The sequence below is a fragment of the Camelus dromedarius genome, chromosome 16 (assembly GCF_036321535.1).
Source record: "Camelus dromedarius isolate mCamDro1 chromosome 16, mCamDro1.pat, whole genome shotgun sequence".
In the NCBI taxonomy this organism is placed as follows: Eukaryota; Metazoa; Chordata; class Mammalia; order Artiodactyla; family Camelidae; genus Camelus; species Camelus dromedarius.
In genome coordinates, this window is record NC_087451.1 from 28,823,095 (window position 1) to 28,849,910 (window position 26,816).

General features: G+C 58.7%; 3 protein-coding genes across 16 annotated transcripts in view; 1 reads left to right on the forward strand and 2 right to left on the reverse strand.

Moving 5' to 3' along the window:
- Positions 1-427: 427 nt before the first annotated feature.
- SLC26A11 (solute carrier family 26 member 11) lies at positions 428-18,443 on the reverse strand. Of its 2 annotated transcripts, none has more exons than XM_031469269.2 (17): positions 18,374-18,443; positions 17,079-17,314; positions 16,340-16,532; positions 15,858-15,943; positions 13,847-13,926; positions 12,400-12,542; positions 10,304-10,479; positions 9,816-9,888; positions 7,552-7,602; positions 6,420-6,480; positions 4,468-4,523; positions 4,133-4,273; positions 3,132-3,259; positions 2,727-2,826; positions 2,155-2,288; positions 1,816-1,888; positions 428-1,252 (listed from the first exon to the last, which is right to left on the reverse strand). In XM_031469269.2, the coding sequence occupies exons 2-17, from the start codon at positions 17,310-17,312 to the stop codon at positions 1,161-1,163; spliced, it is 1,821 nt and encodes a 606-aa protein (XP_031325129.1). In that variant the 5' UTR covers positions 17,313-17,314; positions 18,374-18,443; the 3' UTR covers positions 428-1,160. The 2 variants fall into 2 exon arrangements, with proteins under 2 accessions (XP_031325129.1, XP_031325130.1); XM_031469270.2 differs by having other exon boundaries at positions 18,336-18,442.
- Positions 18,444-18,517: 74 nt separating this feature from the next.
- On the forward strand, positions 18,518-25,967 carry SGSH (N-sulfoglucosamine sulfohydrolase). Of its 2 annotated transcripts, none has more exons than XM_031469273.2 (8): positions 18,518-18,647; positions 19,806-19,966; positions 21,486-21,591; positions 21,884-22,034; positions 22,387-22,543; positions 22,880-22,961; positions 23,820-24,023; positions 24,682-25,967. In XM_031469273.2, the coding sequence occupies exons 1-8, from the start codon at positions 18,551-18,553 to the stop codon at positions 25,239-25,241; spliced, it is 1,518 nt and encodes a 505-aa protein (XP_031325133.1). In that variant the 5' UTR covers positions 18,518-18,550; the 3' UTR covers positions 25,242-25,967. The 2 variants fall into 2 exon arrangements, with proteins under 2 accessions (XP_031325133.1, XP_064351482.1); XM_064495412.1 differs by having other exon boundaries at positions 24,728-24,881.
- The window catches only part of CARD14 (caspase recruitment domain family member 14), a 32,041-nt gene continuing 31,188 nt past the window's right edge, over positions 25,964-26,816 (reverse strand). For all 12 annotated transcript variants that reach the window (XM_031469253.2, XM_031469264.2, XM_031469262.2 and 9 more), the window contains one exon: positions 25,964-26,206. In XM_031469253.2, coding sequence (XP_031325113.1) covers positions 25,999-26,206 — 208 coding nt within the window. In that variant the 3' untranslated portion in view covers positions 25,964-25,998. The remainder of the gene's footprint in view (positions 26,207-26,816) is intronic.

The window sequence follows — 26,816 nt, forward strand, 5'->3', positions numbered from 1 at the left end:
AGGGACCGCACCTCCATCATAGCTCTGGGGAGGGGCGGCCTGGTGGGCAGAACTTTGGGACACGCTGCCCTAAATAAGGAAAGGCAGGTAAGGGGGCCAGGGGTGACCGGCTTCGGTGGCTGGTCAGGAGCCTGGAAGGAGAAACCCCAGAAGACGGAGGACAAGAAATCTGAAAAGACTTGGGCTGTCTCGAGGGCTGGCCCAGACCCCGGCCAGGTCTGCCCAGGAGCCAGCAGGGGGCCCTGCTCTAAGACTGTCTGCACAGCAAGTTCTTCCTCAAAGGAAGTCCAGGAGCCAAGACTTCCTCGGCTGGGGCTTACCCCTAATGACGACGAAAATGAAACTTAAAACAGGCAAGTCCGCGTGGGGTGGGCTTGCTAAGTAAACTGCGAAGCACAGAGAGAATAAAATACCACGTGGCCACTGATAACCACATATTCTCTGTTTATTAGCACAACGATAATTCACAGCAATGACCGCGTGAAAATGTGCGTCACAGAGCACCGTGGATGGAATGGTCCCACTTACACGACTGTAAACACACACCCACGTGCTCACGTACACACGTGTGCGTGTCCTGGAAGGGGGGGTCTGGATCTATTGCCAGAGTGGAAGGGGGAGTGGGGATGGTGTCCTGTAGATTTTACAATAAGCATTTATGAATTTTACAAAAACACCAAAGCTATCACTTTTTTTAAATTTTAGAAAACACAAACAGCAAAGTTATTTTTAAAACTTTAAATCGTTTGGCAAACCTCGGTTTTCCTCCCAGCAACAGCACAGCCGCCGCCATCAGAAAGGGCACCCAGCTGCGAGGTGCCCGCTTACCCCACCTTCCCCCGGAATCCAGGAGGGCGCTGGGGCGAGAGGGCTCCTCTCCCAGACCAGGCTGAAATCCCTGCCCTTCCCTTTCTCACATGATCTGCCATTCTCCAAACCACTCTTCAAAAAAGCGTTCACACACAGGGAACAGCAGAAGGGAGGTCCTTTATCAGTCACCCCGGGGGAAGGGAGGAATCCCACCTGTGGATCCCCAGTTCCCTTCCCCTCCTCCGGGTCACCTGCTCAAGTTTCTCAGGTCCATCCGTAAGGCGGCATCTGGCACCACAGTGACAAGAACCTTCCGTGAGGCCCTCTGCCCGCGCCCGTCAGAGGCCCAGTCAGGCCTTCAGCAGGGCGATCTTGTGTTCCGGAACAGAGTCCTCGCTGACGTTGTAGGGCTGAGCCCCAGGTTCTTGCTTCAGGTATTTCTCTGCAGAAAACACAAGGTTTTCAAACACTAAAAAAGCAAAGTGAGGATGGGTCAGTTCACAGAATGAGATCAAAGGCCGGCATTTTGGGGAACTCATGTGCTGGGAGTTGAGGTCCTTGGACCGGTGTCCCTAGCCCTGGTCTGGGCTCACCAAAGTCCCCCAGCCACAACAGCCCTCCTCACTGCCGGGCAGGGTCCACCACTGCTTCCAGCAGCAACGTGGGTGCATCCAGCAGATACCACGCTGAGCCGAAGGAGCCAGGTACAAAAACATCCTTTTGATCCAGCCACATAAAGTTCTAGAACAGGCTACGCTAACCGATGCTGGGGGGAGTCAGAGCGGTGCTGACCCCCAGGGTGGGGAGGGGGCCACTGGAACGAGGAATGAGGGAGACGTTCTACATCCTGATTAGTGGACACCTGGCTGCACCCATCCGTGAGGACTCTCGGACTCAAGCACCGACCCTCCTGTCTCTCAGGGTTTCCGTCCTGCCCTCCTGACCCCATGGGGTGTGGGCAGCCGGGCTGCCTTGGATCTCTCTCTGATGACTGGCTGCACCCACCTGCTTCTTCCATGGTGGAGAAGTACAGGACGCCCTTCAGGTCAGCAGACAGCAGGACACGGAGAACGGGGACCTGCGGGCAGACAAACAGTGATTCCACGTGGGGATGCTCCTGCCAGAGCAGCCCACGTCAGACTGCCTCAGATCTCCGTAAGAACACGGAGATGAGCGCTCTGCACACACAATGTGGGATGCTGAGCTCTGCAGCGAGACACCGCAAGACAGGAGCCCGGCTGCCATCCTCGCTGTGTGCCCTTGGGCAGTCTGCTCAGCTTCTCTGGGCCTCGTCCCAGCATGGGGACTGTGATGACACCGACCTCACAGGCTGCCGACACTCACCTGCAGGCCAATGAGGGCAAGGGTGACACCCCGCTTGTGGAAGTCCTCCATGAGTTCCCCAAGCCCCTGCACCACGGTGTAGTCGATGCTGAAGACGTGGGTGCAGTCCAGGATGGCGCAGCGTGGCGGGGAGGCTGCGGGACAGGGGAGAGGTCACACTGGACGGAGGCCACCAGGGGAGGCCCTGGTCAGGGGCGCAGGCCAAGGAATGCCATCAATCTCTCTTCCCCGAGGGGGACGAGGAGGGAACAGGGACCAAAGACATTAGCTGTTTGGGGACAGCAGTCCGTTTCTGCTGCAGGTGGGTGAATAGTCTCCTTTCTCCCCTAAATACCAACTTTTAGAAGGAACAGGCCCTTAGGGACAAATGTTGGTGAACCATCACCCTTACTGCATGCAGACGGGGGGCCCAGTGGACACTGCTCTGAGACACCAGAGACACCCCTGGACCCGAGGACGAGCTCCTCTCTGACTGCTGAGGGCAGGGTCTTGGGGTCCAGCAACAGCCAGGCTAGGGCGCAGAGAGGGCGGCGGGGAGCTGGGGGGTGACCGCAGCCCATCTGGCCACATACTTCCCAAAGCCCGGTTCAGTATGTCCTCCCGGAGGTTGTCGATCGCAGGGAAGTGCAGGCCACCAGCCGGCTGCAGGATCAGCACCTGTCCCTCCGACACCTGGGGACGTGAGGGGAAGCCAGTGAGTACTGGAGGCAAGTCTGACCCGGCAGCTCTGCCAGGCACAGGCTGGAAGGGAGCGCGGAGCTGGTGGGCGCCCCACCCGCAGTGGGAAAGCACCGGTTTACAGCAGGAAGGCTACACCGTCCACCAGGTGAATGGTCACTCAGCAGTCCCTCGGGCCACAATTACATCAAGAGCTCAGAATGCCAGACCGTGGGGCCGAGGGCTCCACCTGCGGCATACTTCCCCCACCGGGCCCCCTGAGGCCAGTGGGTCCCCCTCAGGGAGGCCCGACGGGCTACCTGTATCTTGGGTCTGGCCACGGAGTGCAGGACAATCAGCACAGACACCAGGGTCCCGGCCAGGATGCCGTACTGGACTTCCCAGAAGCAGAGCAGGAAGGTCACGCAGAGGGGCAGCAAGTCCAGCCCTGGGAGAGGGGTCCAGCTGAGGGGCCGCCCCTCCTCAGCGAGCTCGGCTCCCAGCCACCCAAGTCCCCAGGGAGACCTACCCTTGTATGTGACTTTCCACATACTGAATAAAGGTGTCATGGACCCCGAGTAGCCCCTGAGGGGCCCCTGCATCTGGGGCCTTGGGGACCGATGCTGTTGACAGGCCATGCCAGCACAGGGCATGTCAGAGGCAGCAAGTCCCGCCCTGCCTGGGCTGAGGGACAGTTAAGACCTGCCTGGCTGGCCCTTCTCAGGAGACCAAGGAAGAAGGGATATGAGGACAGGGCCAGGCCTGGGATGTGGGGTCGGGGGAGGCACTGGGACGTCTCTGAGCTGCAGAAGGAGAAGGTATCACAGAGCAAAACGGGTGTGCTTGGGGGTCAGCCCTGGAGCCCACCCCAGACACACGCCTCTCGGCCAAGCCCCCCCGCCCCGGCCTCAGCGTCTGCCAGGGGTATCTGCTGTGTGCCCCGTGGCACGGAAACGGAGGCACAGCAGCGCGCGCTCCGGGGCTGCTCTGAGATGGGATGCGATGACACCTGTGCGCCCTGGTGCCGACAAGCACATGGCACGGTTCCCTTCTCTCTGTAACTCGTGAGGGCCGACTAGCAAGGAGCCTGAGAAGTCACGTAAATCCCTCCACTGCTTTGAGAAACAAGACAAAAACTAGCACAGTAAAGGGCCTGCAGGTTCGGGGTCCCTGGAGCCGCTGTGACTGGCGGGGAAGGGGCGGCTGCGGCGCTGGCCCCGCCGGTCACCCTGGGAAGCCCCGGTCTCTCTGCAGCCCGGCCGGCTTGGCAGCGGCCGTCGGCGGGGGGGCGTTACGCTCGGCGTGGACGGGGCATACGTACTCTTCACGCGCCACAGCGTCCGGACGATCTTGGTATCGAACAGGGGGACCACGGCCATGATGATGACGGCGGCCAGGGCGGACTTGGGGATGTAGTAGAAGAACGAGGTCAGGTAGTCGAGCGACAGCAGCACCAGGGTTCCTATGGGGGGGGGAGGGCTGCTGTGACCTCGCAGTCCGGCCACCTGACTCCCCCTGGGAGGAGCCCCACCGGGGCAGGGCCCAGCCCTGCTCTGGGGGACGCAGCTGCAGCTTGGCCCCGCGTCCCTTCCCCTCCTCTTACTGCTGCGGACACGGGGGTGGGGGTGACATGGTGTGTGTGCGAGGGGTGCTCACCCGTCATCAGGCCCCCTGCAGGGGTGCACACCCCCGACTGGGCATTCAGAGCTGTCCTGGAAGGCAACAGAGACCCGTTAGTGGCTGTCGGACCCCGGTGAGCACGGGAGGCGTCGGTCCACACAGCTGTGGCTGGCGTCCCAGACCGGGGCGGCGGGGACAGGAGGCCCCACCGACGTCAGCACCTCTCTCCACGGGGGACTCCCGGGCCTTCTCGGTGAACCCAGAATAACCGATCAGCATGTCTGAGAGGGGCCTGGACGTAAACCCAAATACCCAACAGAAGAGCCAAATTAAAACTCGCTGCCCCGGGCTGAAGTGCATCCCACCGCTGGGCCCCATCCCCACGCTGAAGCCCGGAGCCCTGCCCCTCAGGAAGTGACTGAGTTTGGAGAAAGGGCCTTGAAAGGGGTGTTTAAGTTAATGTGAGGGTGGGCCCTCCTCTAACACCCTTATAAGAGGAAACTGGGACACAGAGGAACGGCCAAGTGAGGACAGGGAGCAGGCGGCCATCTGCAAGCCCAGGAGGGAGGCCTCAGGAGCTGCCAGCGCCTTGATCTCAGACGCCCCCAAAACTGTGAGAAATAAACGCCTGCTGTTGATGCCACCTCGTCTGCGGTGCTTTGTTACAACGTCTCTGGTGAAAGAACACAGCACCCTACAACGGAATCCCCACCGCGGTGAGAAATGATGCCGACGCTCACTTTTACTGACGTAGAAAAAAGCTGTCAAGTGGGGGAATCCCACTTAATGTGTGTGTGTACATGTAGGCAGATCACATACAGGTGCACGCACACACGTGTATATACGTGCACGTGCAAACAGAAAAAACCTACGAGGAGAAACACAATTCCAACAGTGAGTGGACTGCCTGTCTGCAAAAATGCTTTCAGATCCAAGTGCCAGGATAAGCTTTCTCTGCCAGAGATGTGGTCCTCAGGCCATGTTCCCGTTTGCCACCACCAAGATGACGAGGGAACAGCACCGGGCCCCGCCTCCTCCACGCCTCCCAACGCCCTGACCGGGCTCTGTGCCCACCCATGCTTCCTCCAGAAATAAATTTTGTCTGTACGCTTCCCCGGAAGGCCTTCTCCTAAGTCACCTTTAACCTCTACGGAATTAAGCAGAAACTTCATTCATTAAATATCTATACAATTATTTCAGGACCCACTATACACAAGGAACGGTGCTAGATACTGAGAAATACAAAATATGACCTTGACTGAACAGGCTGGCAATCTGCTTATGCCAACAAAAACAAGTAAGTGAAACTGAAAAACAGAGGTTCTATTTCACGAACACTAACACAGCACCTACCGGGCCACCAGCATTGTTCTACGTGGTTTTCATTAAATTCTCTAAATAACTCTGAGACAGGCCCATCATGAGCCGTTTTACAGACGAGGGCACTGGGGTGCGGAGGCTGGGCAGTGTGCCCTGCACCCTCCGGGACACGGTGGCTTGGGGTGGCAGGAAGTTTGGTGCCCAGACAGGGTTGCTCAGGGTTCAGGACCTCGGCCCGGAGGCTGGGCACTGACGCCTCCTCCTCCAGCCACGAGTCACCCGCACACACGACCCCACCCGAGAGTCTGCATGCGACCCCGGGCCCACGTCCTCAGGCAGAGCCCCGCCCTTCCTGGCCCCGCTTTCTCTCAGGAGCTTTCTCTCAGGAATTAACTCCTGCGCCGAGAGGAGACGCGGGCAGCACTTCCACATGCGGGGACTTCTGAGTCAAAGGCCAGCAGGAAAACCAGCCGGGATGTGAAGGGAGGCAGGGCCAGCCCCCCGCCCCGCCCTCGGACCTCCGACCCAGCCAGACAAGAAGGAGAACGGCCTCCTCGGGGTGGAGGCAAGAGCCCCGAGGGGAAGCTGCTGCGTCAAGCCGATGAGGACCCTCTGCCTGGGCTAGGACGTCCCCAGAGACTCGGAGGAGGAAGCACGTGGTCACTCACCGTCCAAAGCTGCCCGTGACGGGGAAGGAAGAGAAGATGGAGCCCAGGATGTTGGTCAGGCCTGGAGAGAGAATGGAGGCAAAAGGCTTACCCAGGAAGAGGGGCGTGAACAGAGGGGAAAGGAGCTGGGGAGGAAAGGAGGGGAAACCAGAAAGGAAACGGAGACAGAGAGGGGAGGAGCCAGCCAGGAGGCGTCCTGCACGCGGCCGGCTCTCTCAGAGGGACAAGACAAACCACGATCTTTGACAAGCTCCCTGAGGTTGATTCTAGCAATGAAGTAATTCTGAGCCCGGCCTTGCCTGTGTGACTTAAACGCGCCTTTTCCCGTGTATGAGACAGAGGACCCCCACCTGCCCAGAAGGGGGCTCGCCGAGTATGGCAACTGTGCACAGACAGGCCCAAAGGGCCCAGGAAGTCCGCTGGCATCCCCCGCACTCTGAGTTCCTTCAAACCTACACTCCCTCGTGAGATGACCAGCCGAGGGGAGGGGCAGAAGGTCACGGCCAGTAAGCTGCCTTCCCCACGTGCCTCTGATTAATCTGCACTGGACACGAACATGCCCAAACCGAGATAACCAGCCCAAGTTCACCACCATTGGCTCCGTGAGCACCTGCCTCACCCAGGGGTCTTCACAAAACCCACAACCGGTCACAGATTCAAGGCCTCAAGACAACTCAGGTGACACCTAGGACACACCTGTGTGCAGTCAGGTGGCCTGGGATCCACTTGAGTCTTCACTCATCCACCTGCCCCACCTGGAGGGAGGCCCAGGGTGGGGCAAAGGCAGCCAAGAGCCTGCACAATCAGCAGCTCACCTGAAACCCCACCTGGCCGCATTCCTCAGTAATCTGACCATCACCCCAGGAAGCTCCCAGCCCAGCCCACGAGGAGCACTCGGGCGTTCCCCACCACAGAACAGCCACAGATCTCAGGGTCTGGTGCACAGCAGGCGCTCAATAAGCCTGAGGCAGGCTGGACGCCTGGCATCGGCTCCCTGCTCCTGGGGAATGGACAGAGCCACCCGGGACTGGAGGACAGGCCGCCCTCAGGCCACCTTTGCTACCTGCCCCTCAGCACAACCAGCATCACCCAGACCCCAAGAGCCGCTGCCTGCCCGCTGCTGGAGTCTTACCGATGGCCAGCAGCTCCTGGTTGGCGTCAACACGGTAGTTATTTTGAGAGGCTACAGAGAACAGACAATAAAAACATTGTCACTAGATGTATGCCATCAGGAGGCTGTTTATGAAATGAGAAAGCAGGTTACCTAGGTTTCTCCCTACAGCATTGTCTGTGTTTTGTAAATATAAGGTATAAACAGGGACAAAATACACACATACGTGAAAATGCAGTAGTGTTCCTGTGGGCTTACAATAAAAAAAAAATAGTAGAAAGACGTCAAGCGCAGCGCTAGCAGCGGTTAGCTGGGGCAGCGAGGGAGACCACAGGTGCTCTGTTTCTCCTTCACCCATTTCTGAACGTTCAATACTTGGTGCAACAAAAACCTACTGCTTTTATAATAAGGGAAAGATGCTTAAAACTAAAAAACTTCCTGGTTACTCAAAGTCTCATGTGAGGCCCAGAGAGAGGAGTGGGGAGCTCTGGGGAACCACGGAGGGGTATGAATTTAGGACAGCAGTTGTCCAACTTCCTGTAAAGGGCCAGACGACATTATTTTAGGCTCGAGGACCACGCTGTCACGGCTGCTCGGCTCACCGCTATGACTCGAAGCAGCCGTAGAACAAGAAACGAGCGAGCAAGAGACCATGCTCCAGTAAAACCTGACTTGTGGGCATCTCACCAAATCCCAATCTCCTTCAGAGTTTCCCTCCAAACACTTAAAAATGAAAAAGCCAGGGGAAGGGTGTAGCTCAGTGGTAGAGCACGTGCTCAGCATGAAGGAGGTCCAGGGTTTAAGGCCCAGTACCTCTGTGGAAAAATAAATAAAAATAAATGAATCTGATTACCTCTTCTCCCCCTAAATAAACAAACAAACCCACAAAAGTCATTCTAGGGTCATGAGCAGCAGGCCATGGCTTCCTAAACCCCTATTTAAGAGAATGACAACCTTTACAAATGAAAACAGGAGGGCGGCTGACTTCAAAAGAAAACAGTTTTCTAACCAACAGACAAAACAAGTAACAGCTGTCAGAAGCAAATTCCAAGATACCCTCCCCCAAGTTATAAAACAGATCAAGGGGGGAGGGTACAGCTCCGTGGTTGAGTGCGTGCTTAACGTGCACAAGGTCCTGGGTTCAATGCCCAGTATACCTATTAAAAGATATATGAATTTAAAAATTACCTGCACCAAAAAGACATTTTAAAAAATATCAGAAAAGTAAAAACTTAACAAGAAAGATGTGAGCTGAACAGGTCACAGACTGAACTGCAGTGTGATCTTGAGTAACTGCTGGCGTGTGGAAGGGAAACCCTTTTAGAACGGACGCTGGCCTAGCGGCTCCTTGGTATGCTCTGCTGGTCCACACGCCAGAACCTCAGAGAAGGAAGTGTACCCCTGGCACAACCTGGGCTGGGCAGTGAACACTATGACTTATGTCGTCATAATAACACACTCTATGTATCTGAGTTTTACCTTTAGAATCACCCTAGGCCCAAACAAAGGAGGACTTAACCCTGTTACAGAACAGAATGACCATGTCGTCCTCTTGGACAACACAAAGCTGGAAGCCCAGGGACCCAAGACGGAAGGGAGGACACGTGAAGGGCTTGGCAGCCTCAGCTCACGCGGAGGGAACCAGAGAACTGAGCCACACACGCGTAAGTAGATTAGCATCTCCCAGCCTCCCTGGGTACAAGGGGGGCCGGCCAGGTGTGCTCAGATAGCTGGAAAAGACACTTCTTAAAATTTTTAGGAATTTTTGCAAACCAGTTACCAAAAATAGCCATTATTACCAATTTAAAATTTTCAATCAAGTAAGTTACGTTAAGAACAAAGACAATGCCTAAAGCGTGTTGCTTCCCAGTTTGTTTTACTGCCTTTGATTAAGGCTGGTGAGGTTATTTAAGTGTATGTGGATGGTGGATGGTGGCTACTTCACATCGCATCCCAAAGTTCAACCTCCGTGGTCAGCCTGCAATCAGGTGGTCCGGGGGAGTGCTTACACCACACACACAGAGTGCAACTGGCAGAGGCTAAACACAGGACCTTTCATGTCCACAGAGAGCAGGCTGCCAAACGTTTCCAGACGCTGTAAGGAATCTTTCATTGTAAACCCATTTTTACTATAGATTTTGTTTTAACATGAGCATGAATCACTTGGGATAAAAATTCAAAGTTTTAAAAATCAGAGCAGATAGAAGCAAGCAGGAGAGCAGGGAAGCAAGGCAGGTGGGGCTCTGGGCTGAGACGCCAGGGAGGGCATCGGGTGGGCATCTTACCAAAGGATTTGGCCACTGCGATGCTCTCCAGGAGACCCACCAGGGGTACCACGGCCAGTCCGGCCCCCATGCCCTGAGAGAGGAGAGAGGGATGGTGAGGAACCCCCTGGGGCGGCCAGGAGGGGTCTGACCAGGCAGTGACCCGCTGGGGCAGGTGCTGACTCCTCGTCTGACGGAAGCAGACGTCCTTCAGCCGCAGGGCTGCGAGCTCACACCGCAGGCAGCGTGACGCTGAGCAGAACAGGACACGCTCCTGCTCGGCTGGCGTAAGACCCCTGGGCTCCAGGCAGAAAAGTAAATGCGATGTCCCTGGAGGTTGTGCCTCATCTAGAGTTCATTTGCACGCCTGTCTCTGCACCAGAGCCGCCCCTGGGGAGGACACGGCAGCTCCTGCTGAGCTCAGAGATGCCTGTCACTAAGCCGATGTATCCGGGACGTAGAGCCAGGCTCAGGGGCCACTGTGACCTCGGCTCCCTGCTTCTACCCACCTGCACCATCTCGGTGAAGGAGACTGTCCCGTTGGTGGTGGTCACTGAGAAGGGAGGGACGTGGGGTTCAGGCAGCCCCTCGGGTGTCTTCCCAGTTAGAACGAAGGGCTGGTATCCAGTCACCTCGAAGGAGTACGCGACCAGGGCAGCAAAGGACACAACTAGGGCGTTGCGAGCTAGGACAGACAGGGAGAGACCGTCGGTGAAACCTGGATTCTCCGGGTCCCTGGACAAATACGCCTCAGGAGGCGGAAGAGCCCGCCCCAGCCTGGGAGAAAGCACAGACACAAGCGCCCACGTGGCAGGCGTGAACACAGAACCCGAAATACGCCACAGCGAAGAAATAATAAAGGTTCGAGCAGAACCAACGAACTAGAAAACAAACCCAACAGAGACACCAATGCAATCCAAGTGGGTTCTGAGACGGCCGTGAAATCAGCACACTTCCAAATCAACTGATGAGAGAGAACGGTGGGTGACCTGGGAGCAAGGCCCCACTCTGCCTCATCCTAGCCGTGTGCCTCGGGAAGTCTGGTCTGGTTTGTCTGTTGTTAGAAAAGCAGAGGAAATAATATCCCATCTTCATGGGAATCAAAGGCAGTGACGCCTGCGACGTGCTTCCCAGGCGCCCAACACGTTATGTGGGATCACAGCTCATTCAGTTCCTGCAAGTCCGCTTTTTCACCTGCAAACAGGGAGACGTGACGGCTTTTGCATCTGCCCAACAAGGGTGTTCGGGGGCCAAACGACTTTTCTATGAATTGCTGAACAAATGCAAGGTTCTGCTGTAGATTAACCTGTACTCACTCAACTAGAATATAAGCTGAAATGATGACTTTCTGAAAAAGCACAGTTGGGAGCTCAGTAACTAGTTTCCTAAGGTGATGCTATGTGTTCTGGAGAGAGGAGACAGCAGCCCTCAGGGAACCTGCAGGGTTTCGGAGGAGCCCTTCTCAGACCTCAGCGCGCCTGCGAGTCGCCCGGTGAGCACATTGCCGTGCAGGTTCCGTGTCAGAGGGCTGGGTGGGTCTGAGCACCTGCATTTCCAACAAGCTCCCAGGGGATGCCCAGACCGATGGTCCGAGGCCACACTTTGAGTGTCAAGGTTTTAGAGGACAGAGCCTGTTTCCACTATTTTACAGGTGACAGCTGAAGCTCAGGAACTCTGGCAAGTGACACGTGCAAGAGCCAGACAAGTGGCGGAAAGCTGGGACTGGAAGCCGGGTGTTTCCACTGCGCTCTGCCCCACTCCTGACTGCTCAGCCTTCACCCTCGGCCTCCAGTCTGCAGGAGGTGGTCTGGTGAGTGACTCCAGGAACTGGGAGCCACCCTGAGCAGCTGGAAGTAACTTAAGGGCTGAAGTCTAGCCAACTCTCCTTCCCACAGCTGGCTGGGTTTCAGAAGCAGGGCCACGCAGGGTGATTTCCATTCCCCTCAGCTCTGGGAAGGCCCAGGAGACACTAACACTTTCTTGTTTTGCTGTACCTGCCTTCCTTTCTCGGTGTCACCAAAGGCCAGCTCAGTGGAGAGACTTCCGGCTGTCTCCCCTGCCCCCCAGACAGCCCTTGAGCCAGCCAGTGGTCTCACTGACCCTCCTCATCTTGTAGCCTTTTACTTCAGCCTTTCTTCACAGACCCTCTTGTTAACTGACTCATTCGATTGCAAGCCCAAAGCAAAATGTTTACCCCTGCCACCTACACAATTAAAACAGGACCAGCTGGCCTCAGGAGAGTTTGCTTCCTCCCCCAGGAACCTGCCTGGGTTCCTCGACCTTGGCAATGCTGACGCTTTGGGCCAGATCACCCTGCGCCGTGGGACGCTGTGCACTGCAGGATGTTTAGCGGGAACAGCCCCGCCCAGAGGGTCAACCAAAAACATCTCCGGGCACTGCCAAATATCCCCTGGAGGGCAAAATCCATGCTGGCTGACTGCTGCTGCAAAGCAGCGTTCCCCACCCTGGCTGCAAATCAGAACCACCTGGCAAGTGACGTGAGTGGCTCTAGTCAGGGGGGCCTCGGGCTCCTGAGGTAACCACACATGAGCCCAGGTTGCAAGGACAGATGTGGAAGCGGTCCCTCAGCCAGAAGGCCCCTCACCTGTCGTGGCAGTCCAAACCAGCCCGTGACTGAGCCGCACGCCGGGGGGCATCTCGGGGTGGACGGGAGGCACGTGGTCCCGCATCAGCTTCAGCACCAGCAGCAGCAGCATGCAGACCAGCCCCAGCACCACATCGCCCACCCTGCAGACAGATGCCACGTCAGTGCGCAAGCCCGCCGACAGCACCGGCCCTCGGGCCTTTGGTTGCTGCATCTGCTGGAAAGCTTCCTCTCTCAAACACTCTTTTTGCTTTTTCCTGAGAAATTTATGTTCCTGTTCTTCTTCAAAACCTAATTCAAATCTCAGTCGGGTAGGTGGGAGGGTATAGCTCAGTGACTGTGTGCTTGGTATGCATGAGGTCCTGAGTTCAATCCCCACTACCTTCATTAAAAAGTAAGTAAATAAGTAAATCTAATCACCTCCCACCTCCCCCCAAAAAACAAAACCAAAAATGAACATACAAAACCTCAGTAGGTACACAGGCCCTGGGAGTTGAGGCCCAGGTCACAGGGGCAGCCAAGCTACCAGCCCACGTCTTCAGTCTAGCTCTCTGAGTTACAGGTGCTTCGCTGGGTCCAGAAGATTCACTTCTGACCTCCTATGATGCTCTCTGACTGGTCTACTGCTGTTTCCACTGGCCCCCTGAGGCTGACCCCCCCCAGGTGCATCTCGTGGGCCGGAGAGCCCCTGACTTCTGGTGGGTTCAGCCCCTGGGAAGTCTCAGCAGCAGATCAGAAGGGGAGAAGACAACGGTCACAGGTCTCCCCCAGTCCCTCCTGCACTGCTCCCGCCAGGCAGCTCACCCTACAGCCCGCCCAGATGAGTTTCTTCTCCTGTCACTACGGCCAAAGAGATGTCCTGGTCCCCGGCTGGGTGCACCTAGGAGCACCTCCTGTTTGTCCCTTTACCCTGCCTGCCCTCTGGAGGGACCCCACTGTCTGAGGGAAGTGCTTGCTGCAGGAAATCGTCTCCATCTGCCACTGTCCCCCGGGCACCTGCATGCCTGCCTGCCCGCCTGCCCCTGCCTGGGTTGTCTCTTCTTCACTGAACCAGGAACCCTGTCTGTGACAACCTGCCTGCCTTTCCTCTATATGGTCCTTTCCCACTCCAACTGCCCAAGAAAGCTCTGCATGGGGCCACGCTAACCCCAACTCAGGCCACCTGAGCAGAGCTCCTCAAAGTTCCATGTGCATTCTGACCACATAGGGCTTTCATTAACCTGACTGATTCAGCAGCCCAAGCTGGCTGACAGCAGCCTGAGCATGCGTTTCTAAGCAGCTCCCAGGTGAAGTCCACAGTGCTACTCAGGGAACCTCTGCTTGAGCAGCAAGGCTCCAGGGGTCTGGAATAAATGCCACCTGGGAGTGGAAACGGGTAGAGGGCCAACAGAGGAGCCATGAAGGAAGAGCTTCTTTAAGAGGGGGCTGAAAAATAGCCAACAGGTACCTGGTCTCTCCGATGTTGCGAAAGATGTAATACACTTGCAGGAAAAACTGTCTGGGGATGTGCTGCAATCCCAACAGGTTCTGTTCAAACAGAGATTCTGATTAGACAACCTTCCCCAAAATAAAAAGCTAAGGCCACTCCCTTACAGCAAGCATCTCAGCAAGTCTTAAACCTGGAATCCCTTACCCCGCCAAAAGCCCTTCCTCGAGGAACATCTCCTGGCTCTCCAGAGGTCATCTGTCCATTCCCAAAGCCCCCAAGGGCAGCCGCGGGGAGGACCGGGCGGAGAGGGCATTTCACATTTGGGGATCAATGGCATGTCTTTGCAAATTACTTTTCTATTCGAGGAGAATCAACGTAGGCGACCGCAAAGCGGACACCCGTTCGACAGCGCCCTCGCCAGGCGTCCAGGGTCCGGAACTCCGGACCTACTGTCGCTTCCCCGCAGGCCCGGCCGCTATTGGCTCGTGGCCCCATCCATTATTTACTGGCCCGCCCTCCACTGGACAGACCGTGTCGCCATTGGCCCTAGGCCGCGCCCGTCATTCAGAGGCCCGCCCTCCAAGCACCACCCCCTGCCAGAATGAAAAATCTCGCCTAGCGGCAGGCTGATCCGCGCGCGGGGGCGAGCGCGGGGGCGCGGAGAGTGGGCTCCACTGGCTTCCAAGAAAGGGCGCTGGAGGACCCCGGCCATGTCGGGGTTCCTCGGGAGGGTAAGGGGGCGCTACTCTGTGCTTTAGTTCATTTGGCTCTTAATCTGAAGGGGAAGTCGAGGCCCAGACTCCCAAGATGGTCAGGCTCCAAAACCCCCAAAACCCGCCCAGCTCATAGCCCGGGTGGGGAAGGGCAGACATGGACAAGGGGCTTCTGTCCCAGGCAGGGGGCACCTACGTGGGCAGGTCAGGAGGACCCCCAAACCCACCGCAGCCTAGAGGCTCTCAGATGGCTGTCATGACCTAGTCAAGGTTCAGAGGGCCTGACCCTCGGGCTGCCAAACATGAATGCATACAGAAGGTACCCTCTCCCTGCACTATGAAAAAAGAACATTCTTGACACTAAAAATGAAGGATGTTTCCAGAATAAAGGACAGCTCATCCCACGGAACAGAACTCGCCAAGCTTACACACCCCGACATATGTGTGTACATAATCTGTAATTCGAGTTTACCCACATTGTTCTGGGCTGCTCCCTCATCTGAGTGGGGATGATGATCAGCCTACCTCCCAGGGGGACGTGTGAGCATGGAACACAGGGCGAGCTTCATCGGTCGCCCAGCATGGAGTGACCTGTCAGCTGCGTTACCCTCCCACCCCCACAGCGCCCTGGGCCCAACGCTCTCACTTTCTCACTCAGCCTCCATCAGGGAAGCCTGTCACGGACCCGCCTTGGAGAGCCCTGGGGTCGGGGCTGGGGCAGGCCCCGAGTCTGTCCCATTCAGCTGGGTTCCACTCAGAACACCCAAGCTCAGGGCATGGGGGCCACACTGGCAGCAGAACAGTGCTTGCCCCCCAGGCACTCGGGACCCGGGGGAGGGGGATAAACCCATGATCACTGATTCCGGCTCTTGTAGGTGTGTGAACAGAAACACAAAGAACTGGCATTTGAAAACAACAAAAGTTGGAAAAAAAGACATAAAAATGAAATCACCTAGCTAAGTTAGCATGTGGGGACAATTTGCTTGTTGGAATTTTGGCAGGAAGCTCGTGACCTGTGAAGGCCAGTGGTTGAGCGTGAGGTAAAGGCAGCAAGACTCTGCGAGGTGAACCAAGCACTCGGGTGAAAACTATGGCAAGAGCAGGGGCTGTCATTACTGGTTCCCCAAATCACCTGTTGTGGAATTTGGCCATTGTTCAGCACCTCTCCTGAGGGGTCACTTTATTACTGGAGACTCAGGCCAGCACTGCAGGCTCTGGGCCCTGAAGTAGCAAGAGCCTGACTGGCCAGCACACACAGGACCCCACCTTGGTCCTGCTAGCCAGCAGGTGCCCACGGGGCCAACTCATGTGCCTACCTTGATCTGTCCAAAGCTGATGGTGATGGCGGCAGCCGAGGTGAAACCTTTGATGACAGGGCAGGAGATGAAGTCCAGCAGTAACCCTGGACAGCCAAGAGCGAACACCAAGTTGGCCTAGCCCCACTGGGACCCAGAGGAAACAGGTGGATGTGGGCTGGGAGAGGTGGTATGGGTGGGACTGGGGCTAAGGACTAGTGGGGGGTATGCCCTGTTTGAGCTAGTCTGGAGAACAGGAAAGAGAGGCCAGGGATTGAGGTCCCAGGCACTTCTCCAAATGTCCTGGCCTCGAAGCACAATAGGGGAGGACTGAGGGCCACTTCTCCCAAGACACACACACACACACACACGGACAGCCCTTGGGATGCAAAGAAGGAAATGCTGAGGGCAGGGCATCTCCAGGAGGAGGTGCCTCGGTAGGTACCCCAGGAAGAGCAGATCTGCAGCCCACCCCCCATGGCAGAAAGGCCTGAAAGGCTTACCCAAGCGCAGAAACCCCATGCCTAACTGGATGCAGCCTGACAGGAAGGCCAGCAGCACAGCGTAGGCGGGCTTGCCGAAGGTGTAGAAGGAGACCAGGAGGGACATGATAGCGGTGGGGCCCAGAGTCACATCTCGGGAGGTGCCCAGAAAGAAGTAGACGAAGCACCCCATGAAGGCAGAGTAGAGGCCGTACTGTTGGGCAGAGAAAGCACTGAAGAGCCAGGAAGGACTCAGTGCACCCACGGGGTCCCCAGAGTGGACACCTGAGAGCAGGGACCTGGGGTCCCCACGATGGATCCTGGGCACAGCAGTGGACAAGCAGGGCTTGTGCTCACCCTGTTACCATGGTTGTGGGCCCGCAGGGATGAGGGGCCTCCTTTCCACCCACACCCAACCAGGGCCCCATGTGCTGATGTTCGAATCTGAGTCTGAGAAAGTGTCTAATAGCCACGGTGAGTCATCCCACTGGCCCCATCAGGCAATCCAGAACTAGCTTGGTGCCTGCGTGTGACAAGTGTGACAACAGGAGTCACAGAGGTGCAGGTCTGCCCCAAATCAGTCACATGCTCTAGGTTGTAAGCCAAGGCCTCCTGAGCCCCATGGGACTGGAGCCCTGGGTGCCCCTTTGCCTGGAGGAAATACTGTGCATTTCCATCTGCTCTGGGGCCAGCGCTGAGGCCTGGAGTGGGGTCATGCTGAGGGGAGGGGATGTGGCAGACAGCAGGGCAGAAATCTCACCTGGGGAGGGAGTCCAGCCACCTCAGCATAGGCCAAGGCCTGGGGGATGACCGTGAGCCCAACTGAGATCCCGGCGAGGAAGTCCATCTTCAGCGCGTACCAGGTGTAGTTGGGCAGCCAGGCCAGGAAGGGCAACCACTTCTGCATGGTCTCAGTGGACCAGCAGCAGGACATCGGGGCCAGGCCCGGAGGCAGGGGCCTGGCCGGACTCAGCGCGTCCACAGAAGACGGCATGTCTAGGGTGGGCGTGGGGAGACAGATCAGAAGTCAGAACCTAGGCTGCAGAAAACCCAGCAGTAGGGTGGGGGTCCAGGGACGTCAGAAGATGCACAATTGGTCTCCCCAACAAAGGGTGTGAGCCAGATGGGTTAAATCTCCTCGCACCTTGCTGATCTGAGACAGGAAGCCAACAGCCTGCGCAGAAGCCTCAATCAAAGGTGGAGTGCACCCCCTCCTGTCCACTGCTCTCCCTGAATCCCACCTGCCCAGACCCTGGGTGCCTTCTCTGCCTTCAACCACTGTGGCTGGAAGAAAATAATAAACGGTTTCTCAGTGAGAAATCTAAACGCTAATTGCACTCAAGGTTTCTCCTACCGAGGGAACTGTTTCCCTTTTTATTCCCCCCTACCCCGAGAATTTAAAGGGGAGCAGTGCAGAGAAAAGGAGGGTCCACGGGGGGCACCCAAGTCTGGCTGGCGGGGTGTGGGTGGGAAGACTAGAGGCTCTGAGCGCCCCGAGATTTTCCAAGTGCGCACTATAGCAGGCTCCACCCACTACGGCAGACTGCGGCGCGGAGTGGGGGGGGTCTCCCATCCTGACTCACCCCAACCCCCACCTGTGGCGTTCACATCTTTAGAGGAGCTCTGAAGATTCTAGTAGGTTCTGGGAAAACGTCAGAGGCTCCACCAGTAATTCAGGGTGCGCATCCTCTACGGCCCTGGCGCCCCCTGCGCGCAGAGCCGGTCCCAGACGACCCCCTACCCACTGCCCCGGCGGGGTGGCTCTGGACAGACCCTGTCCCCCACCCCTGAAGCCGACTGCCCGGACGCTAAGGTCTAAGGGTGGGGACCCCAGGCTAGCTGACAGTCCGCAGCCCGCCGGCCCCAGCAAGACGGAAGGTGGCGGAAACCTGGATGGGGACGTGGTGGGTGGGTAAGCGGGGTCCCCGCGGGAAGCGCCCGCACCCTGGGACCCCGCACCGCCCCCCGCGTCGGCCGCCCACCAGCAACCCCGGCCCGTCTCTGGCAGCTCGCCCACCTCGCCTCGGGCCTCGGCGCCGTCCGCCGCGCACTCACCGGACGCCGCAGCTGGGGTCTCCCGCGGCAGCCGCTGCGGGTCTGCAGAAACCGCAGAGAGACGGGGAGCGGGGGCGGGCTCGGGGCGGGGCCTAACGTGCACGTGACCCGGGGCGGGGCGGGCCGGGGCCCGGCGCTCACGTGACCGCGGGGCGGGGCCCGGCCGGAGCCGCCGCCATGCGCCTCCCGGTGCCGGCTTGCTGGGCGCTGCTCCTCGCCCTGGGGATCTGCCGTGCGCACCGGGCGCGTCCCCGGAACGTGCTGCTGATCCTCGGTGAGTGCATCCTTGCCGACCCGCCGCCACCCTGGGTACTGCCCTCCACGGCCGCCGGTTGTCGCCCCCAGACGCGGCCACTCGCCCCTCCCCACCAGCGATCAGTGTTGACCCTCCTGTTCCCTGCAGTCCCTGTTGCTGTTCATTCCTTGTCTCCTCTCTTTGTTGCCCCCAGACTCCTCGTGGTCCGCTCCTTGGAGAGGGGTAGGAGCGACCATGCGGGGTCTGGCGGTGTCGGCCCCAGCATTCCCACCCAATGCCTGCCCCTGTTCTGACCCTGCACCCTTACCTGTGACCAGAGCTGCGAGGCTAACCCTGCGGTCCCGGCCCCGCCTTGAGGGGCTGGGCGGCTTTCTAGAACCCAGCAGTGCCCAGATCGTAGAGGGGATTCCAGAACAGGGGCTGGCTGTCCAAGTCCCCAGAGACCAGCCCCGGGGCCCTGGGGCTCTCATCTCCACAGCAGTGATAATCCCCTAAATTTGCCCTTCCCTTATCAGACCCCGGAGCACTGTGGCTCACCTCTCCTTCTCCTGGCTGAAGGGAGCAGCCCCCTACCACCCACACGCCCTCTCCCGTGACCTCCCCAAACCCCAAGTTCCTCAAAAGCCCTGCTGTTCACAAGACTTCCTGCGTGAGTGACTACGGCCTGGCTATCACAAGGCAACCCGATTTTTTCCTCTTTTGAGGTCTGGCCTTTCGCCAGGGTCACTTTCTGATTAACTTGTGGTCTCAGGCAGGCCCTTCAGCTAATTGTAACTTAAACAGTATTCCACTGAGGGACTTCTTCAACTCCCCCTCTCCCAGAGGCACTGGGGGAGAACATCCTTGTGCAGTGTCTGCAGAGCCCAGGACTGCCCAGTCACACCTGCTAGCATGCCCACTGAGTGTCATGAAATTGGGCATCATGCAAGCCTGCCTGGGTCTCATGCCCGCCTGAGAGTCATGCCTCCCTGCTAGCATGCCCACCAAGTTTGCATACATGCCTGGTGGCCTTCCCACTCAGGTATCACGCTTGCTGAATATTATGCCCCCCTGGGCATCATATCTGCCTGGGCATCACTGGCTCAGGCCACGCAGCAGGACCCAGGTCTCCCTCACTCCCACAAGCTGCTCTTCTGAGCCCAGCCCACCGTGTGCTCTGTCTCCCGCCTTCTGTAGCGGACGACGGAGGCTTTGAGAGTGGCGCCTACAACAACAGTGCCATTGCCACCCCTCACCTGGATGCCTTGGCCCGCCGCAGCCTCCTCTTCCGCAATGCCTTCACCTCCGTCAGCAGCTGCTCTCCCAGCCGCGCCAGCCTCCTCACTGGCTTGCCTCAGGTGAGGGCAGCAGAGGGGCAGGAGGAGGGCATGGGGGAGGGAGTGCCCCCACGGCCTCTGTAGCCTGGAACCCCTCCCTGTTCTCCCTGGGGATGCGCCTGCCTTCCCTCCCCCACCCCCAGTCAAATGGTGGAAGTGCAGGCTGGGCTGGACGACCCACTCATGAGCCCTGCCCCACCACTCTGTGTGACTGTGAGCAAGTCACTTACCTCTGTGTGCCTCAGTCCCCTCACCTGTAAGATGGGGTCACAGTAACACCTCACTCATGGGATTAGGATGGGGTTGACCAAGTTAATACTTTATAAAGTACATAGCAAGGTGTCTGGCACGTACTCGCCTGGCAATAGTGTTAACTCCTGTTGTGATATCATCCCAGGAGCTTGTGTGACCATAAAAGCTGCCATTTAAGGCACTTACTTTGTCTTTATTGTGTTAAGGTGGGTAGTTAAAGTTACCATTTTAACTATCTTTGAGGCTACAGTTGAGTGGCATTGATTACATCCACGCTGTGCAGCCATCACCACCATCTGCCTCCAGAACTTTTTTCTCTTTCCAAACTGAAACTCTGTCCCCATGAAACACTAACTTCCTGTTCCCCTCGGCCCCGGGTCCCGTCCCTGGCAACCGCCATTCTACTTTCTGTCTCCATGAATTTGGCAACTCTGGGTGCCTCAACATAAGGGGAATCACCCAGGATTTGTCCTTCTGTGATTGGCTGATTTCACTGAGCATCGCGTCCTCCAGGCTCACCTGTGCAGCGGCACACGTCAGCACTTCACTCGTTTTCAAGGAGGAGTCACGTGTCATTGTAGGGAGAGAGCGTGTTTTGTTTATGCAGCTGTTTGTCGGTGGACACTTGGGCCGCTGCCACCTTTGGCTGTTGGAATGCTGCTGCAGTGAACTTGGGCATACACAGACACTTATTCGTGACGTGTTATCTCACGACGTTAACGTACGGGAGGCAGGTGTGCTCTGTGCATCCCCATCTGAGCGACAGGCAGCGCGCAGGAGACGCCCGTACAGGGGAGACTGCGGCCGGTACACGGGCGCTTCCTGAGAGGGTAACGAGGCGTGCGAGCCGCGCTCACTCCGGGCTGCGGGCTGCAGCTGAAGGGCAGGGCTTTCCTTTCTTCCATCTTTCGGTCTGGGTTTGTAACACGCACAGCAGTTTTTTCACACTGCGTGAAAGTTCGTTAATAAAGAGAGACCTGCTGCTGTGGTTTCCGCTCCACGACACGTGCTCATAGTAGGTGAGTGGGGAGGCACAGGTACCCAGAGAGAAGAGGCGCCCCTGACTTGCGTGATTTGCACCCTCCCAGTCTACTGTATTTCCTGCTGAGGGCCACAGGACGGGCCTGGGGGCCTGTCGGGCAGGGATTGAGGCGGGGAGAAAGCCTCTCTAATGGTTCTAAATGGGCGGCCCATGAGGGGTGGGGTTGGTGAGGCTGGGAGAGCGAGAGCCGGCGGCTGCCGGCCGGGCCGCCGGTGGTGCCCTGCCTCACGGCGTCTCTGCCGGCAGCATCAGAACGGAATGTATGGCCTGCACCAGGATGTCCACCACTTCAGCTCATTCGACCGGGTGCAGAGTCTGCCGCTGCTGCTGGGCCGAGCCGGCATTCGCACAGGTGAGGGGCTCCGGGCGGCCATGGGGGCGGAGAGCAGCTTCCCTCCCTGCCCTAGAGGAGTGAGGCCTGTCCTGAGCTCCCACTGACCCCTGCTCTGAGCACTAGGCCCCAGGGAGCCTGGGCCTCCTGGCTGGACCACGGGCACGTGAGAACAAAGGCCCAGCTGCCCTCGTGGAGGCCACGGCTCAGGGGGTGGGGGGTTAGGCCCAGGACTTGGGGGGGGGGTGGAAAAGAGAGCAGAAGGAAGTGGGAGACCGAAGGGCTCAGGACAGGCCTGTCTCCGCGGCTCCAGGCATCATCGGGAAGAAGCACGTGGGGCCAGAGACGGTGTACCCGTTCGACTTTGCGTACACGGAGGAGAATGGCTCTGTCCTCCAGGTGGGGCGGAATATCACTAGAATTAAACTGCTGGTCCAGAAATTCCTGCAGACTCAGGACGACAGGTGCGAGGAGGGCCCCGCCCCATTCCTGACCCCTCCCCGCCCTCCCACAGCCAGACCTCTGGGCACTTAGTACGTGATGCAGATCCCGAGTCTGGTTGGGACTCGTGGAGTCCCCAGACAGCTGGGGTGAGGTGGGGGAGGTTCCAGATACTCAAGTCGATCTGGCCAGAGGAGGTGGGGATGTGGGGAAAATGAGGCAGTGCCGATCATGGGGACGCTCTCAGTTATAGGAGAGAGACAAAACTGACGGGTGTTCCTTCCCAAAGGATGGGGCTCCCCAGGGTAGAAGCCAGATAGTGGGTCAACCGTCTGACCTTGACCTCAATGCTCAAGCCCATCCCTCCATGTGCAGGCCTTTCTTCCTCTACGTCGCCTTCCACGACCCCCACCGCTGTGGGCACTCGCAGCCACAGTATGGGGCCTTCTGTGAGAAGTTTGGCAACGGGGAGAGCGGCATGGGGCGGATCCCAGACTGGACGCCCCAGATCTACAACCCGCAGGATGTGCAGGTGGGAGGGCCAGCCCCTCACCATGTTCCCAAGATGCCCACCCGTCCTGCATCCTTGGCCTTGTAAATCTGGGGACCAGCACCCCTCCCGTGGGCTTGCAGCCTGGCCCCAGGTGTGTAATGAGAGACCCTCCAACTCACGGCAGCCAGGCCCCCGTCTGTGGGGTGGTACCCAGAAGAGCATATTCCGGGCTGATCCATTCTAGAAGGAAGATGACTTCGGGCCCCGGGAGGGAGGCTGGCACCTGCCTCTCCTGCCCCAATTCAAAGGCTAGTCACTGTCCTCCCCAACCTATCTGTTGTAACATTGACTTTCCACCCACCTGCCCCGTCCCAGGTGCCTTACTTCGTCCCTGACACCCCGGCAGCCCGAGCTGACCTGGCCGCTCAGTACACCACCATCGGCCGCATGGACCAAGGTGGGGTCAAGGAGTGCAGGCGGTGGCATAGGGTGCAGCTCTGGCCCCCGTCTTGGGCTGCAAGCCGGAAGTCACGGTGTCGAGGGGCTGTGTTCCCTCTGGGGCCTCTGGGGGCAGGTCCTTCCTCCCTCTCCCAGCTTCTGGTGGCCCAGGTGCTCCCTGGCCTGTGGCTGCATCCCTCCAGTCTGTGCCTTGTCGCCACGTGACTCCTCTGTGTCTTCTCTTGTTCTGTCTCGGTTTTTCCTGTAGAGACACTTGTCATGGGATTTAGGGCACACCTAGGTACTTCAGGGTGACATCTTGAGACCTGCGACTTAACTGCATCTGCAAAGACCCTCTTTCCAAATAAGGTCACATTCACAGGTTCCAGGTGGACATGCCTTTCAGGGGGACCATCATTCAACCGCCTGTAGGTGCTTGGTGCCTTTATAGTTTTCCTGTTGGTGCCATTACTTCACGGGGACCTGCAAAGGGGGTGGGCAAGAGGGAATCCCGTGTTCTGGCCTCGCCCAAGACCATCCCTGTTAGCTCTATGGGGTAGACGTGAGACTCCAGGAAACACGGAAACCAGCGTGTGGCAGGTAGCAGGTGCGTGAGGGTTACACGGAAGTGCCAGGGGATGGCTGGGGTCCCTGGATAGGGCGCTCAGGTGGAGGCCGGGCAAGTCCTGCTCCAGGACAGGGCACTGGGTAGAGTGCTGGGCGGGAGGCCTGGGCGGGTGGGAAGGATGGCCCGGGTGATCGAGGGAGATGACGGCACGGGGTCCAGTGGCTGATGGTGCAGCGGGCGAGTGCCCGCATGTTCCCGTGCCACCACGCCTGCCTGTGCTGAGCGCTGCTCCCCCTCCGCACCCCGCAGGGATTGGACTCGTGCTCCAGGAGCTGCGTGGAGCGGGCGTCCTGAATGACACCCTGGTGATCTTCACATCCGACAACGGAGTCCCCTTCCCCAGCGGCAGGACCAACCTGTACTGGCCGGGCACGGCGGAGCCCTTGCTGGTGTCGTCCCCAGAGCACCCGCAGCGCTGGGGCCAGGCCAGTGAGGCCTACGTGAGCCTGCTAGGTACGACTGCGCCTCCCTACAGGTGCAGATGCGCGGCTCGGGTGAAGTGCACGGCCAAAGGCCGCACAGCTCACAAGCACCGAGCTTGGCTTCTGGTCTGGGTCTCACCGCCTTCATGCCCATTGTTTCTCGGCTGGCCCGCTGGTGGGCGTCAGCCACCCGGAGCCCTTGGTAGCATCCAGAGGTCCCCCCCAGGGTGTGGTTCAGTAGGTGTGGGGTGGGGCCTAAGAATTTGCATTTCTGACGAGTTTCTAAGTGACAGTGATGCTACAGGCCCCTCCACCCAACTCTGAGTGGTCAGGGCAGCAGGGTGCTTGGGCCCCTGTGGCTCAGGGCTCACATCTCCCTTTGGCCCCAAAGCACAAGTCGGGGAGCACTGTGGCCACAGCACAGCATGGGAACGGCCCCTGCACGGTCCTCAGAGTCTTAGAGGGGTACTGGGTGCCACCAAGGTGGGCCTCTCCCTATGCCGTCGAAGGCACCATGGCCCAGAGATGACGCAGCAGTGACAGGCTGGCCTGTGGCAGCTTCTCCCTGTTGGTGACATGGTGTGTGAGGCGGCCCACCAGCTTTCCAGAGTGGCTGGGATGCAGCCCTTCTGTGGGGGTGGGCCTTGCCCCTGGAGGGCCCACCCCCTGAGATGCTGCCTCCTTTCCAGACCTCACGCCCACCATCTTGGATTGGTTCTCCATCCCCTACCCCAGCTATGCCATCTTCGGCTTGAAGACCGTCCAGCTCACTGGCCGGTCCCTGCTGCCAGCGCTGGAGGCAGAGCCCCTCTGGACCACGGTCTTTGGCAGCCAGAGCCACCATGAGATCACCATGTCCTACCCCATGCGCTCCGTGTACCACCAGAACTTCCACCTCGTGCACAACCTCCACTTCAAGATGCCCTTTCCCGTCGACCAGGACTTCTACGTGTCGCCAACGTTCCAGGACCTCCTGAATCGCAGCACGGCCGGCCGGCCCACGGGCTGGTACAAGGACCTGCACCGCTACTACTACCGGGAGCGCTGGGAGCTCTACGACAGGGGCCGGGACCCCCGCGAGACCCAGAACCTGGCCGCCGACCCGCGCTACGCCCAGGTTCTGGGACTGCTGCAGACCCAACTGGCCAAGTGGCAGTGGGAGACCCATGACCCCTGGGTGTGTGCCCCCGACGGCGTGCTGGAGGAGAAGCTCTCCCCGCAGTGCCGGCCGCTCCACAACGAGCTGTGAGGCCCAGCCCGCCCCCACGGCCGGGGACCCGCTGTCCTGGGTCTGAGCCATGTCCCGGCACAGGCATCTCAGGGCGCACCCGGCTGGTGCAGGGTCCCCACCCCATGACGAGGCGAGGGCGGTCTGGGGGCCTGCAGAAGAAGGGGCTTCAGAGCCTCTTGGTTCTTTGGAACCCACAGACGCTCCTGTGCCCTTCACCTAAGGGGATGCAGGCTTCCGTGTGCCACAGGGGTGGAGGGTGGGTGCAGACCGTACTCACTGTGGGGACAGCGTCTGTCTGTCAGCCCTGGTCTGACAAGCCCGGGGCTTGTCTTTGTCCTTTGCCTTGCCCACAGCCCGGCCCCGCCCCTCGGGCTGGGCTCCCCGAGGCTGCTGATTCTTGGTGGGCTCCCTGAGAGCTGAGTTCTAGCCTGGGGTCTGTAATGGCCGAGCTTGTCCTTTTTGAGAGTCCAGGGATGAAAACGCCCCATCCTCTGGCTGGGCCAGTTCTGCTTGGATGAACACAAGTCTGTGGCACAGACGTGGCTCACGGAATGCTCTAGACCTGCCCTGCCTCCATCCACCCGGGAGCAGAGGCTCTGCCAGGGAAAACCCAGAGAGGGGGCTTTCTCTCTTGAGTGGGTGGGCTCCCACCCCCATCAACTCCATCCTTGGAGGCATGGGGAGGAAGCCGCAGGCCAGAGCATTGTAAAAGCTTTCTATTTTAATAAAATATGCCAAAGTTCATTTTCTAAATTTATTTATGCCTCGGGGGGCATCAGTGGGGGCTCTGCTCTGTCCACACAACCGTCTTCTGCTCGTCTGCGATGGCCAGGCGGACACAGCCAAGCAGGGCATCCAGGTCGCTCCAGCTGTCGGGGGCCAGGCTGCTGTACAGACAGGGCGCTTTGTCCAGCTCACCCTCCTCCTGCCTGGCGGCCTCCAGGAGCTGGTCCTCCGTGGTGCCAAGCCGCTGCAGGGCCTTCCTGCAGGGGCCGGAGACGGGAGGGCAGCTTGGGGAGAGCAGCACGCTGGCCTCCCAGCACGGAGCCCCAGGAATTGGACACTGGCTTGGAATTCTCGGGATCCGGACAGACCAATGATGCAGAAGCTGCCCAGACGCCCCTGGACCCAGCAGCCTGCTTCAAGGGCACCCAGTGCTTCATGAAAACGATGTGACTCAGGCCCCAGAAGACATGCTCTGACTGGGGGCAGGGGTCTGGTTTACAGCCTCAGTTCTCACCTTATAACGAGGGCAGCGGGACATCTGGCTTTGTTCTAGCCCTGATCCAAGTGGGGGCTCTCAGCCTTCGTCCTCACCTAACACGGATGGACTGCCAGCTGCGCCCCAGGAAACGTGTGGCCTTGGCCAAGGTCAGGCAGGTTCTAGGGTCTCACCTCGCTCTGGGTTGCTCCCCGAGGGTGGGCCGTATGGCGTTTGTCCTGGGTGTTGTGGGGGAACTGCCCTGTGACACTTCAGGGGCTGGCATGGGTGAGTTCCTGGAAACTGTCATGGGCTCTGGACGTGCTCACCGTGGGCCTTACAGTGAGGTCTGGTGCCCGTTCTGACCCCCCCCACAAGCCTCCAGGGGGGCG

What these genes read in the sequence shown, in the direction of transcription:
- SGSH (XM_031469273.2), top strand. Translation starts at nt 18,551, where the DNA reads ATGCGCCTCCCGGTGCCGGCTTGCTGGGCGCTGCTCCTCGCCCTGGGG. An exon ending in CCGAGCCGGCATTCGCACAG is followed by an intron (nt 21,592 to 21,883) that starts GTGAGGGGCTCC and finishes CCGCGGCTCCAG; the next exon opens with GCATCATCGGGAAGAAGCAC. An exon ending in ACAACCCGCAGGATGTGCAG is followed by an intron (nt 22,544 to 22,879) that starts GTGGGAGGGCCA and finishes GCCCCGTCCCAG; the next exon opens with GTGCCTTACTTCGTCCCTGA.
- SLC26A11 (XM_031469269.2), bottom strand. Translation starts at nt 17,312, where the DNA reads ATGCCGTCTTCTGTGGACGCGCTGAGTCCGGCCAGGCCCCTGCCTCCG. An exon ending in GGTTTGGACTGCCACGACAG is followed by an intron (nt 10,480 to 12,399) that starts GTGAGGGGCCTT and finishes TGTCTGTCCTAG; the next exon opens with CTCGCAACGCCCTAGTTGTG. An exon ending in CCAGGAGCTGCTGGCCATCG is followed by an intron (nt 6,481 to 7,551) that starts GTAAGACTCCAG and finishes TTCTCTCTCCAG; the next exon opens with GCCTGACCAACATCCTGGGC.